Source organism: Oratosquilla oratoria, chromosome 30, assembly GCF_046742065.1.
Source record: "Oratosquilla oratoria isolate Oo_2021 chromosome 30, ASM4674206v1, whole genome shotgun sequence".
Classification (NCBI taxonomy): Eukaryota; Metazoa; Arthropoda; class Malacostraca; order Stomatopoda; family Squillidae; genus Oratosquilla; species Oratosquilla oratoria.
This window is the reverse complement of record NC_134806.1, coordinates 11,355,618-11,369,729: the sequence shown is the minus strand read 5'-3', so window position 1 is coordinate 11,369,729 and position 14,112 is coordinate 11,355,618. Positions and strand designations below refer to the sequence as shown.

At 35.7% G+C, this 14,112-nt stretch overlaps 1 protein-coding gene across 24 annotated transcripts in view; it reads left to right on the top strand.

Moving 5' to 3' along the window:
• Nucleotides 1–14,112, top strand: part of Cadps (calcium-dependent secretion activator 1) — a 1,142,346-nt gene that overhangs the window by 840,046 nt on the left and 288,188 nt on the right. For all 24 annotated transcript variants that reach the window (XM_076212572.1, XM_076212575.1, XM_076212566.1 and 21 more), the window contains one exon: nt 4,073–4,261. In XM_076212572.1, coding sequence (XP_076068687.1) covers nt 4,073–4,261 — 189 coding nt within the window. The remainder of the gene's footprint in view (nt 1–4,072; nt 4,262–14,112) is intronic.

Genomic DNA, 14,112 nt, shown 5'->3' with positions numbered 1-14,112 from the left:
TCCATCTTTAATTTAAGCTTTCCTTCTAGCTTCAAATGTTCTATTATTTCTACAAATTTCTGAAACTGAGAAATGAAGGGCCTATGAAGCTTTGGTTTGATAATTTGCTGAATGTTGACTTTCATTGAAATCTATTCTGTTTTTCCAAATATCTGTTAATAACATGAAATATTGGCACTACTATTACAAGTTTTCTCACATAAATTTCACTGTTCTTCTGGTATTTATAACAAATTACGGCTTGATTTAATGAAGGGTCTCATCTTAAATATTTACATTGTTGTATAATACACCATATTTGTTTTGGTTCTTCATGAGTTCAGTTGATAGGCGGAAGTTTTGCATTTCCAAACGTCCAACAGCACCTCCTTTCTTTCTCAATTGTTTTTCTTTTCTTTTTTCTTGGTGGTGGTTCTCATATTTAGTAACATAGTTTACGATTTTCTGGTTTGCCCAAAATTAGTGCCTCTGTTATAATGGAAAATTGAGTTATACATAAAATAATAATTTTACACCCTGGTCTGCGGTCTGCCGCTCTGTATTTACCTAGTTGTATTTTGCGGGAAGGGGAGCTATGCTTGTGGTGTCCCGCCTTTGCATCTCGCAGTGTCTAGTTGACTTTTAAACTCATGAATGGTTTTTGCGCATACTATTTCATTATCCAGTTTGTTCCAAATGTCCACTACTTTATGTGGAAAACTGTTTTTCTTCAGTTCTCTTCTGTAGCTATGTTTTTTTATTTTCTTTCCATGTCCTCTTGTGTTTCTCTTGTCCCAGTTTAGCAAGTCCACTCTGTCGAGTATCTTTGTGCCTTTCATGATTCTGTAGATGGTCAGTAGGTCACCTCTCTCTCTTCTTTGCTGTAGTATTAAAGTCCACTTCCCATTTCTGACTCCAGTTCCATACCTTATTCAGGTCTTCCTTCAGTGCTTCACGGTCCTTATTAGTTTCTACTTTCCTTAACAGTTTGGCGTCATCTGCAAAGAAGCTCATGTAACATTTCACATCCTCCTCCATGTCATTCACATAAATAGCAAACATTATTGGTGCCAATAATGTTTGCATCTGGTATTGTGCAGAATGCAGAGTTGACAGTCTGCACTCTTACAAGAAGTAAATGCTTTTGCAATCATCACATCTTGAAAGTAGGAAATTGAACTACCAGTCTAAACGATTTCAAAATAAAGGACAAATAGTGTCATTTCAAATCTCAATAAAGGACAAGGACAAATAGAGCTGAATAAAGTACTGTCCTTTGAAATAAAGGATGGTTGGCAACCCTATAAGGCCTGCAATAGACACTTTAATGGGTATTTAGAAGTGCACATATATGTGATACAGAATTAGAAAGTTAAATATTTATTTTGCAAATTATAATACATCAACGTAATATATATTTTTCTTGGCGGAAATCAATAAGAGGAAACATTGTTATCTGTACACAAACGTACCTTGACTCCTTTAGACACCATCTTTTTTTTAATTAATTCAGAGGAAGACGATGACCTCTAGAATTACAGGCACTGTATTAGTAAATGCAGGTTAGGTTGAAATAGACAAAATTATCCTACTTTAATTTCCTTGACCTCCACATGTACTGTTTGAGCTTGGGCTATGTCACCTAAGCTATTCCACATATTTATACATCTATTTGAAAAACTGTATTTCTTCACATCCTTTCAACATGTGGTCTTTCTTAATTTACTCCTATGACCTCTTAAAGCCCTCCCATCTTTAATCAGGATATCTCTTTTATCAATGCAATATATCCCCTTTAGTGACCTGAACACTGTAATCATATTACCTCTTTCTCTTCGATCTTTCAAAGTTGGCAGACCCAATACATTTAGTCTTTCCTAATATGGTTTATCTGTTAGACTGGAGACTAGTTTGGTTGCTGCCCTTTGTATTCTCTCAATCCTGTATATGTCTTTCACTCTGTGTGGAGACCATATTACTGATGTATATTCCAGTCTTGGATGTATCATGGTTTCAGTGAGTTTTTTCATCATCTCTTCAACAATGGAATGCCACTTTAATCTTCTGCAGTAGTCTACATGTCTCTCCTGCAATCCTGCTGATATGTTTGTCAGATGTGTCTGTGTGTGTGTGTGTGTCTTAATTTTTGTGCAATATGTATAAGGATGCATGAACATACAGTCATTGCCATCAGAATTGGCATGCATGATTTTCTACCCCAACACATCATATGTACACTCAAAACAAGAATAGACGTTATATTAGGTACTCTCTAACTTTTAGTTTTTGTTATATACTCCCTTATTCTTCAAGCAAGACCTAAGGTGATGGAGAACAGAGAGGGCAAGGTTTTGGAGGATCGATGGAGAGAAGTTAGTCCAGATGTTTTGAATGGTGGCAGCAAGTTTTGGCACACTTAATATGTCATGCTTCCTTAACTGGGTCATCATCAAAGCCCACAAATTTTATATTGGAGAAAAGTCAGGACTGTTGCCTGCCCAATCCTTTATATATTCAATTCCCACAAAATCCAACCAACCAGTTACCAATTTTGCTGTGTTAGCAGATGCCCATCCTCCTGGTACACTTCAGTTTTACAGATGTCAAAGCTGGGTGGTCTGCCAAGAACTCTATGTACTTCTCTTTGTTGACTGTAACATTCCTTGGTAAGACCACTAGCTTTCCAACACCATGGTACCCAAAAGCACCCCATGACCAAGTCAGGGTGTTTGACAGCCCCTTCGCTGTACCTGGGGGAGGAGGGATCTTGACTACTGCATATCCTTGTCTTCCCTCTTCAGTTGCTAGTGATGGTAAAGGTGGCCTCATCAGACCATAACACTTTATTCCGCTTGTCCTGATCCCAGGCAAGCGATTTCAGGCATAAATAAATTTTATTTTTCTTTTGCCTGGCTGTAACCAGTTTTGAGGTGTGCAGTGCTTATACCCAAGGTCATGGAGGTGACCCTGCATGGTCTTCAGAGACACATTGACCAGCAGTTGAGAATGCTTGTGTTTTAATTCTTTAGCAGAAATGTAAGGTTCCCTGTCACCTTGGCACTGCAGGACCTTCAAAGTCCTGGGCATAGTCTTATGAACTCCTCTTGGCCTTTTTCTTGGGAGCTCTGGGTTGGTGCTGCCAGCATCATGGCAACACTTTGTCCACCTCTGCACTGAGTGGAGTGGAATACTGGTGATGCTTGAAATTTCTTTGTTAGACTTCCCTCCCTTTACCAGGGCAGCAATACTTGCCAGTTTGTCCTTCTTCAAGCCCTTTCTCACACCCATTGCTCAATTATGAACACAATAGTGCAAAGGGGTAAAGGACCAAAAACATATTCACAGAGAAAAAAGTAAAACACATCCGTCCACCACAAAGGCCAATGGTAACTGATCTAATTAAGGCTGCATGTTATCATCAGTCTCACTAGCCAGTACCCATCTGTGGTGTGCCAATTTTCCAGATGTATTTGAACTACTATGGGTGGTCTCTTCCTTTCCATCAGAATTGGTGCGAGGCATGATGCACCAATTCTGATGGTGCTGATTGTAGGTAAGTAGATGTGCATGTAAATACACAGATCTATATGTTTTATTTTGATATGTATAAGGTATTTCAGGTATGACTAAAGTTGCATGACATTTTAGCTGTGCACGGAATGAAATATTATATTTTGTGCACCAGCTGATGCTTTATATGTGTTTATTTTTCAAAATTCTGATATGAGTTTTTGCATGCAGCATGCCATATGACATTAAGAAATATTATTATCTTGTTTTCATAGAGATATTTGCAAGGCAAAAAGGAGGCAGGTGAATTTTGTTTTTCAGTTTGTAGATTTTTCCTTTTCTCATCTTAGAATATGTCTGTGAATATTTGTGTAGATATAATGTACATGGATAAATTAAGTACTGTATGGTTTGGTTGTTATTACAATGATATATAAAAAAAAATAATTCAATGTTTTCTCTTTTGTTCCCTTAATCTACACACCAAACATATAACAAAACCATACCCACTTCACATTCACTATAACCATTATAACTGCCACAAACTGCACTGGCCATCACAACAATAACAACCATCATCCAGACCTGGAAGGTGGACGGTTCTTCTTCAATGCAGTACGGGAAGGAGAGTCCATCTTGTATGCAACAGAAGATGAGAATGAATCGCATCAATGGGTCACAGCCCTGTACCGTGCCACTGGACAAGCTCACAAGCCCACACCTCCTCTACTTCCACAGGGCAAGAACTCCTCGCTTGCCAAGGTCCAGGGAGGTGAGCTATTCATCTGTTGGTGCAGTAGTGCCTCCCTTGTTTCATTTGCCTTTGCCAAGTCAGAATATCAGTATAATGATTATGGTACTTTGTTAAGTTTCATGGACTGACTCATCTTTATGTAGATTTTGCATATTTCTAATTATGTACCATGTAACAAATATGTCAAACCATGAATAGGACTTGCTGCTTCCTGTACTTGTACAGTATGTACTGTACTCTACTAATCCTTGGATTTCAGTGCTTGCGCTTGCCTTTAATGTCTTTCATCTTCATAATCTTGTTCATTATAAAACATCATTTTCATTGAACTGCTACCATGGAAATTTTTTCATTTCAATCATAAAAATTACCATAATATACACACTATTTTCATACTGTTCACTAAGATTTATTGACATAGATACAACCCAGAAATATGGATAATCCTAAAAATATAGATACAAACATATACTTGCACAAATACATGCAAAGACACACACACATGAAAGGTGTGAAAGTCCTTGATAGAGAAGACTTACTAAATTGGGATAAGAGAATTACAAGGGGACATGAAAAGAAACTCAAAAAGGACAGTTACAGAAGAGATCTAAAAAAAAACAGCTTTCCACATGGAGTGGTGGATGTCTGGAACAAGCTGGACGAAACAATAGTACGTACAAAAACTATACACGAATTTAAGAGCAAGCTAGACACTGCAAGATACAAAGACGGAACACCATGAGTATAGCTCCCTTTCCCATAAGATACAACTAGGTGAATACTAGGTAAATACATGTACACATGGAAAAGAAATTGTGTTTTTTGAGTGACCGCTATGGTATAAAAAGTATCCAGTTTGATATAGTGTATTAACATACAAAATGGAGGAAGGAAAAGGAGAAAAAAGGAATAATGAACCAACAAAGAGAGGATTGGACATGAGCAGAGTCGAATCACCACTAGGAGTGATACCAAAGAGAACTTGTTTGAATGATACCCCAAAGTCAACTCAAAGGTGGGACAACAATGTTTTTTCAGGGTTTCAAAGAGAAAGAGGACTATTAGGTAAAGGTTTAGATATAGAAAGAGAAACTAGGTATAGCAATGTACTAAGGAATCAAGACATTAATGACTTGATGGAGGAACTAATAGATTTAAGAATTGATTATAGAGCAATGCACAGAGAGAAAACTAATCTACAAAAAGCTAACGAAGAAATGAACAGAGAGCTTAATGATCTAAAAAGTGAATTAAGTATGATCAGAAGTGATAATGAAAGAAAAATGAAGACAGAAACAAAAATGAGGAATTGAAAAGAGAGGTCAAAGAACAAATACAAGCAGTGACTGAAAAAGTTGGAGAATCAATTAAGGAGACGGATCTCCTAGAAATAAAAAATCAGTGGAAACAAGAACAAGAAAATCAGAAAATAACATTTAAAGAATTAGTACAGCAGCAGGTAGAGAAAAATGCTAAAAAACAGTAATTAATGTAATTAAAGAAATGGAAAATGGGTAAGAGATCATGGATAAAAAAATGCATTATAGTTTCTGGTATTAAAGAAAAACATAATGTATATAAATACCAAAAAGAAAAAGAAGAGAAAGAAATTGCAAAGGGAACTCTGAAAGAGGTTCAAGAAGAGGGACAAGAATTGGACAAAGAAATTGAGGAGGTGCATAGAATGGGACAGTACTCTAGAGAAAAACACCATAGGCCACTAAAAGACAAACTAAGGACTTGAATGATAGCTGAAGAGCGGCAAAGCTAGCAAATAGAAAAAGTTATAAAGATGTATGGATAAAAAAAGAAATGAGCAATGAGGAAATAGAAAAGGCACTTAGAAAGGAAGCAAATGAAAAAATGAGAGAAGAATGGAGACTGATTTTTTTTTTTTTTTTTTTTTTTTTTTTTCCCTAGAGTACTGGATCTGAGGCTGAGAAAATGGTACATGAAAAAAAAGGAAACATAAACCAAAAGAGAGAAGAAAGAAAAAATTAAGAATAACATATATATAGGCAGTATGATTTCTGGACTAAACAAATTAAATGACTATCTGTTAATAGTGAAACCAGACATAATGAGAATTGTGGAGACAAAATTAAAAGGTCCACTACCATTAAATACTGTGAGACAAGGTCCATACAACCATTGGGCAAAAAAATAGAACAGAGAAACGGGGTGGAGTCATGTTTTTGACTAGAAAGGTTTAAATGTGACGAAGATAAAAGAAAAAAAAACTGTGGAATTGATTATGATTAAAGTTGAAAACAGAAATATGAAAAGTAGAAAATATATAGTAATATATCTGCCCCCAAAAACACACTCTTGGACTGATAGTGATCATTCCAAAATACTGGAAGACACAAAGAATGCATTTAATTATTGAAAAACAGGAGGAAACATAGTAATTATGAGTGACTTTAACTCAAAGGAAATATGTTGGGAAGAAATGACAGTAAAAGGTGGAGAGAAACTTTGGGGAAATATTCTACTGGATATGACCATTAAATACACATTGACTCAATGGGTGAAGGAAAATGCCAGATATAGAAACAATGAAAAACTGTTGAGACTAGATTTAATATTCACATCATAGCCTGAAATCATGGATAAAATTGAATACAAGACACCATTTGGGAAAAGTGACCACATACTAATAGAGTTCAAACTAAAAGAACAAATTGATGTGAGAAGAAATGAGAAACATAGGAAAGGAAGATTAATGTACAACAAAATGGATTTTGAAAAACTTAGAACATTTTTCAAATTGCTGTGAATTTTTTTTAAATGAAGAAACAAAGATGGAATAAAAATGGAACATATTAAAAGAAAATTACAAGGAGGGAACTGATAAATATGTACCAAAGAAGAAGCAAAAATGGGTATGCATAAAGTGTTGCTATAACAGAAAGTGTAGTGAAGCTAAAGATAGAACAGACAAAGCCTGGAAAAGATGGAAAAAAGACAAAGAAAAAAATGACCAAATGGCAAATATACATCAAACTAAGAAACAAATATGTAAATATATGCAGGGGAGAAAAAAGAAAATATAAAAAAGACAAAATAGAAAAATGCAAGGACCAACCTAAACTAGATATGTAAATGACAAACTAAAAGACAGACACGAAGTAGTGAAACTGCGTGGAGGAAATAAAGAAAATATAGATGGTGTAGAAATGGCTGAAATTATGATTAAACGTTTTAAATCTGTATTCACAATTGAAAGCTCACAAAACTGGGAGGAAGGACAGAAAGATTCCCCACAGTGAAAGAAATAACAGTGACACAAGAAGAAATAAGGGAACAAATAAAAAGACCTAGATTTCAGAAAGTCACATGGGCCGATGGAATTGCAAATTGGATATTGAAAGAATGTATAGATAATTGATTTCTCACTAGGAAAAGTACCACAAGATTGGAGAAATTCAAATATTATACCAATATACAGAGGAGGGGACAAAGAAAATCCAACCAACTATAGACTGGTCTCCCAAACAAGTCCAATAGCAAAAATATGCGAAAAAGTTTTCAAAAGTAAATGGATTAAACACTTGGAGGAGAACTAAATACTAAATCCAAAACAATTTGTATTTAGACATGAAAGATCATGTGCCACAAAGTTAATATGCTTTTACTCGAGGCTAATAGAAATAATTCAAGAAAGGGACAGGTGGGCAGATTGTGCCTTAGATTTACAAAAGGCATTTGACAAAGTACCACACAAAAAGGTAGTAAGAAAATTTGTAACAATAGGCAGAATACAAGGAAAGTTATTGGAATGGATGAAAGATTTCTTGAACAGGAGAAAAATGAAAGTGGTGATCAGAGACAAGAACTCAAATTGGGAAGAAATGATAAATGGAGTCCCACATGGCTCTGTATTGGCTCCAAAATGGTTGCCATATATATAAATGACATGTATGAAGGTGTGGAATGTTATATGAACTTCTTTGCAGATGATGCAAAACTACTAAAGAGAGTAAGTACAGAGGAAGATTGTAAATCATCACAAGAAGACCTGGACAAAATCTGGAAATGGAGTCAGAAGAGTGAAGTGAATTTCAACATCAAGAAATGTAGTATAATGGAATTTGGAAAAGGCAAAAACAGAATATCAGGACAATACAAAATTGGTTCAAAGGAAATTAAAAAAAGTTAACTCAAAAAGGGACCTAGAAGTAACGATCACCAATGACATGGCACCAGACAAACATATCAACAAATTAGTAAGAGAAACTTTCAGTCTATTAGGATTAATGATAAGACCATAATTGGAGTATGCTGCAACACTATGGACACCTAATACTAAAAGGAACATAAAGAAATTAGAAGAATTCAAAGAGTAACAACAAAGATGGCACCAACACTCTCCAAATTGACATACGAACAAAGATTGGACAAACTCAAACTATCAACCCTGGAACAAAGAAGAGAAAGAGGAGACCTATTAACCATCAACAGAATTATGAAAGGGATGGAAGTCCTTGATAGAGATGACTTACTAATGTGGGATAGAAGAAAAACAAGAGGACACAAAAAGAAACTTAAATAGGACAGTTACAGAAGAGATCTGAAAAAGAATAGCTTCCCACACAGAGTGATAGATATCTGGAAAAAAAACTTAATGAGGAAACAGTGAGTGCAAAAACTACACAAGAATTTAAGATCAAACTGGATGCTGAAAGATACAAAAGCATGTGACTACAAGCATAGCTCTCTTCCCATATAATACAACTAGATAAATACACATGATAAAAATTAGAGAATAGGAGACATCGCCCAAAGAACATTGCTCTTTTCCTGTATGCTACAGTTAGATAAATCTATATACATATACCAAAGGCTTTTTCCCCAATACAAGGGAGGTAGCCAAGTCAAAAGGCACATACCCACTTCCACCCATTCAATTCCTGTCCACCACCCTTTCCTCCCTCTCATCTTAGCTCCGTATGGATGATGGGTCAACCCTGTATCCTGCCCATCTCCTCCCATCATGCAGAAAAGGAGGAGATGGGGAGAAATCCCTTCAGACTGCATCAGAATATTCATATATAACCACTCCCAACCCTCCACCCCCACCCCTTCCTTGCATCACAGTATCATCTCTACACAGCCATTCTCCACTCATCCCTATCTCCTGCCTCCTCTCTTGCTTAACAGACATTCCCCCCTTCCTCAACATCCTTTTCACCCCATGCATCTATCTTATCCTCAGTTGTCCACTCAAGTTCATTCCATCCACCTCTGCCTTCCACACCTCTTTTTACTAGTCTTTCTTACTCATTCTTTCCATGTGTCCAAACCATCTCATCAGCACTATCTGCCATCTCCTTTTCCAACCCTGCTCTCCTCCTCATCTCCTTGTTTCACACTCTATCCAACCTTGTAACCTCTACCATACTTCTCAGAAATTTAATCTCAAACACATTTAAACTTTTCTCTGCCTCCCTTTCCAAGTGTCTACCCCATACAGTGATGTTGGCACAATCACCCCTTCATATAATCTCCTCTTTGTATCCATTCCTAAATTGCTATTTCTTATGATACTTATTAATGCCCCAAGGCATTTACTTGCTTCTCTCTGTCTACAATTAGGTAAATATTCACGATGAACAGTCGACGGGCCACAGACGATGTTTCTAGATTTAGGCCTCTATAAGTAAAGCCAGATGAAAATATTGTCCAATTGTGTGGGCAGGGGAGGAAGCAGCACTATTCAGGGTCACAGTAGAGGCAAAAAATTGCTGGTTCCATCTTTAGGAGAGTCAGGGAGGTAAAATAGTGATATATATATTTATCTATTTTATTTATTTATTTATTTATTTTTGTCTCATGGTAGGAAACAAAAGAAGATCAAAACTAATTTTAGATTGTTTACATTACAAAGTGTTGCCTTTTTTGTTATATTTATTTACATAATGGCAAATTTTGTAGCTTTCCTAACTACAAGAGTGAGTAATTCCATTGAAGAATTTGATCAATGTAGTACTGCAAATGAATTATGAAAAAAAATACTTGACGGATACTCTTTCATTTAAGCAAGTGAAATTGTGATCAAGTTGAAAACATTGAAAGGTTCAATTTCCTCCCATTAGGCTAGATTACATGATCTAGAATGAAAACTTAAGCAAGAGAAAGGAACAAACCTGGCTCAGAAAGGAGAGCTTGAAAATATAAGAAGGGAAAATGAGAGAAACCATCTTCTCAACACCATGGAGTAAAGCTAGGATAGGCCAACAAAAAATGATGATAGGAGAGATACAGTAACCTTGAAAGAGATCATGGAGCAATAGAGAAGAGTTAGCCTAAAAGAAGGAAAAGTGAAAAAAAGAGAGACAGAGGGTCTCTTGTCTGAGATGTAGTTGACAAGACTAGATGCATCTTACAAAATTGGTTGGCAAGATCACATCACCTCATAGAACAGAACAGATTGATAGTATGTGTAGGTTAAGTCAGTAAAATAGGAATGGCATGTATCCAATGAAAATAAAATTCAAGTTACAAGCCATGGTAAACAAAGTAATCAACAAGTCTTGGAAGGTAACACAAGAGGAAAAATTAAGAAATATTTGGATTAGGAAATATTCTAATGATGAGAAACAAGCAAAGACATGAAAAATCTTAGAGGAACCAAAGGCAAAAATTAAATGAGAGCAATATATATATATATATATATATATATATATATATATATATATATATATATATATATATATATATATATATATATATATATATATATATCAGAATGTGAGGAAATAGTTTTTAAAAATATAGGAAGACAGCATTGCAAAGGAAACAATACATACATACATATACCAAGGCTTTTTCCCCCTTCCAAGGAAATTTAAAGTAGCATATGCTAACGTTGATGGCTTACTATTGGCCAGGTGGGAGATAAATGACTACTTAAGAATAAACAATCCTGATAGTTTGTGTTTGGTAGAGACCAAACTCCCAAAAAATGTTGATCTACCATTGGGGAACAATAGATGCACCTCCTGGAGAAGAAACAAAAATAAAATGGGTGGAGGGGTAATGTTTGGTATGAGAAGTAACATAAAAGTAGAAGCAGCAAATCTGACTAAAGGCAAGGTTGAAACAATCCACCTGAAAATTAGAACTAAAAGGCAAAACAAAAGAGACTTCATGGTGGCATATGTCTATTACCCCTCACCCAGACAAGAGCTTTGGATGAAGCTGAATATCAGGAAATATTACTGGACACAAAAAAGGCCAGGGACGTGACTTATGGAAAATGGAGGAAGAGAAGAAGCAATAGAATAAAAGAAATTTATAAACTAGCTAGTAATGGCTATACAGGAATTCACATGGATAAAGGAAGCCATTTTGAGAGAGGTATAGTAGATAGATACAAAGATGAACTGAAACTGTTTTACATGTTTATAAAAATTAAATTGAGACACACGGAATAATCACCAAGTTAAAAGTAGGTGGTGAGGTCTTTGAAGAAGCTTCATCTCGTACATAAATAATTAATGAAATTTTCAATTGGTCTTCACAAGACAGAAGGAAGTGAGGGGAGTTAAAATACAGGTATAGAAGATATAAATGTAGAAGTGAGGAAATTGCTCAATCTTTTTTGATCATTGAATGTGACAAAAGGTTCAGGACCTGATGGGATCTCAAATTAGGTACTTAAAGAAAATAGGGAATGACTAGCAGATGAGATTCACAGTCTTCTTATATGTTCATTGAAAGAAGGCATTGTGCTACTTGATTGGAAAAGGACAAATATGGTACCAATTCACAGAGGTGGAAAGAGACACCACAAAATTATAGGCCGGTATCACTAATCAACACAAAAAGAAATTATGTGAAAGGATTGTGAAACATCAATGGGCCAAATGTCTTGAAGAGATGAACATTCTGATAGAAAGTCAGTTTGACTTCAGATCTGGAAGGTCACATGTGTTGAACCTTTTAAGCTTTTACTCAAGAGTGATTGATACACTGCAAGAGAGAGTGAGTGGACTGTGTGTACTTTGACCTAGAGAAGGCCTTTGATAAAGTACTTCCCAGTCAACTAATGTGGAAACTGGAGCATATTGGTGGACTGAGGCAAACTACCAGAATGGATAAAAGATTTTTTGAAAGAAAGATACATGAGGACAGTAGTAAAGGATAAGATGTCAAGGTGAAAAGTAGTAATGAGTAATGATCAGAGTTGTCTATGTCACTGACATAATGGATGGTACAACAGCTTGTGCCAACATGAATGCAGATGATGCAAAAATCATGAGAAGAGTGAAAAATAAGGAAGACAGTAGACTATTGCAGAAAGATCTAGACACTATTTTTGCATGGAACCAAGAATGGGAAATGAAGTTCAGTAACAAAAAATGCTAAGTGCTGGAAATAGGCAATATTGGCAAAAGACCATCCTTAAACTATTCCTTGGAAAGTGAACCCATTACAAAAGCAAAAGAGTAGAAAGATTTGGTAGTATTGATAAAAGACAACCTGTCACCTGACAAACATATCAGCAGAGTTGTGGGAGAGACGTATGGACTGCTGCAGAAGATAAAAGCGACATTTCACTATATGGATGAAGATATGATGAAAAAACTCATCAAAGCCCAAGAATGGGAAATGAAGTTTAACTTAAAAAAATGCAAAGTACTGGAAATGGGCAATAGCAACAAAAAGTCGTCCTTAAACTATTCCTTGGGAACCGAACACATTACAAAAGCAAAAGGGGAGAAAGACTTGGGAGTGTTGATTAAAGACAACCTGTCACCTGACAGACATATCAGCAGGATTGTAGGAAACACATATGTTGTGAGATACAAAGATGGGTTACCACAAACATAGCTCCCCTTCCTGTATAATACAACTAGGTAAATACACACACACATGCACAAATTGGAGAGTAGGAGATGAGACCCAGTGAGCATTGTTCCTTTCCTATATCCAACAATTAGGTAAATACACATATAGACACGCTTCAAATGTTAGAGAGAGCAGATGCATAATTAAGCTCTTATGAACTCAAGGAAGTCATCCTATTTTAAAGTAATAGGGTTGGAAAAGACAAAATAGGACCCCAATTTAGGGCAAGTAATATATCATAATTGTACATTTCATATGCAAATACAGGATGAACCTTGATTTTACGGAACTTGTGGGACTTTAGCCATTCCTTAATATTGAATAAGTCCCCAAACTTGCTGTTTTTCATATTCATATGCTTTACCACTCCTACCATTTTTTTCACTTTCATCATAATACTGCAGTAGCTTTTGTTTCTGATTTTTAAGGTCATAAATTGTTGATGTCCCCACATCATAAACCTCATACACTTTTTGCACAGGCATATCATAATCTAATTTCTTTTATATTTCCATTTTTGTAGCTGTTGTCAATGAACTTCTTTTCCTTTTCACATTCTTAACACTAATCCAGGGGAGTTAGCTAGTCTTTTAGGAGCCATAGTTGATAAGAACAACGAAAAAGTATTAAGTCATGGGAATCACTGCAATAGAATGTGCAGTGGAATGTAAACACAGTTTGAAAACTGTAAACAGACTGGCAGCACCAGGGAGATGGTGGTGACTGCTCTGGTAAGCAGTCTGATTGGGCACTCATCTTCTGTAAGTTCGTAAAAACATCAATATTGCCAGATTTTTTTTTTTTTTTTTTTTTTTTTTTTTTTTCTCCAGAAAATGCAAATAGTTCTGGAATGTAATTTGTTCTGTAAAATGCGAGTTTCAATAAAATAGAGTCCCATAAGATCAAGGTTGGTCCTGTAGTGAAAAGCAATACATTTATAGATTGGAAGGCAAGTGAATTCTTAAACTTGAATGTAGTTCAGAAGTATGACGACTGAAGATGAAATTTTGAAT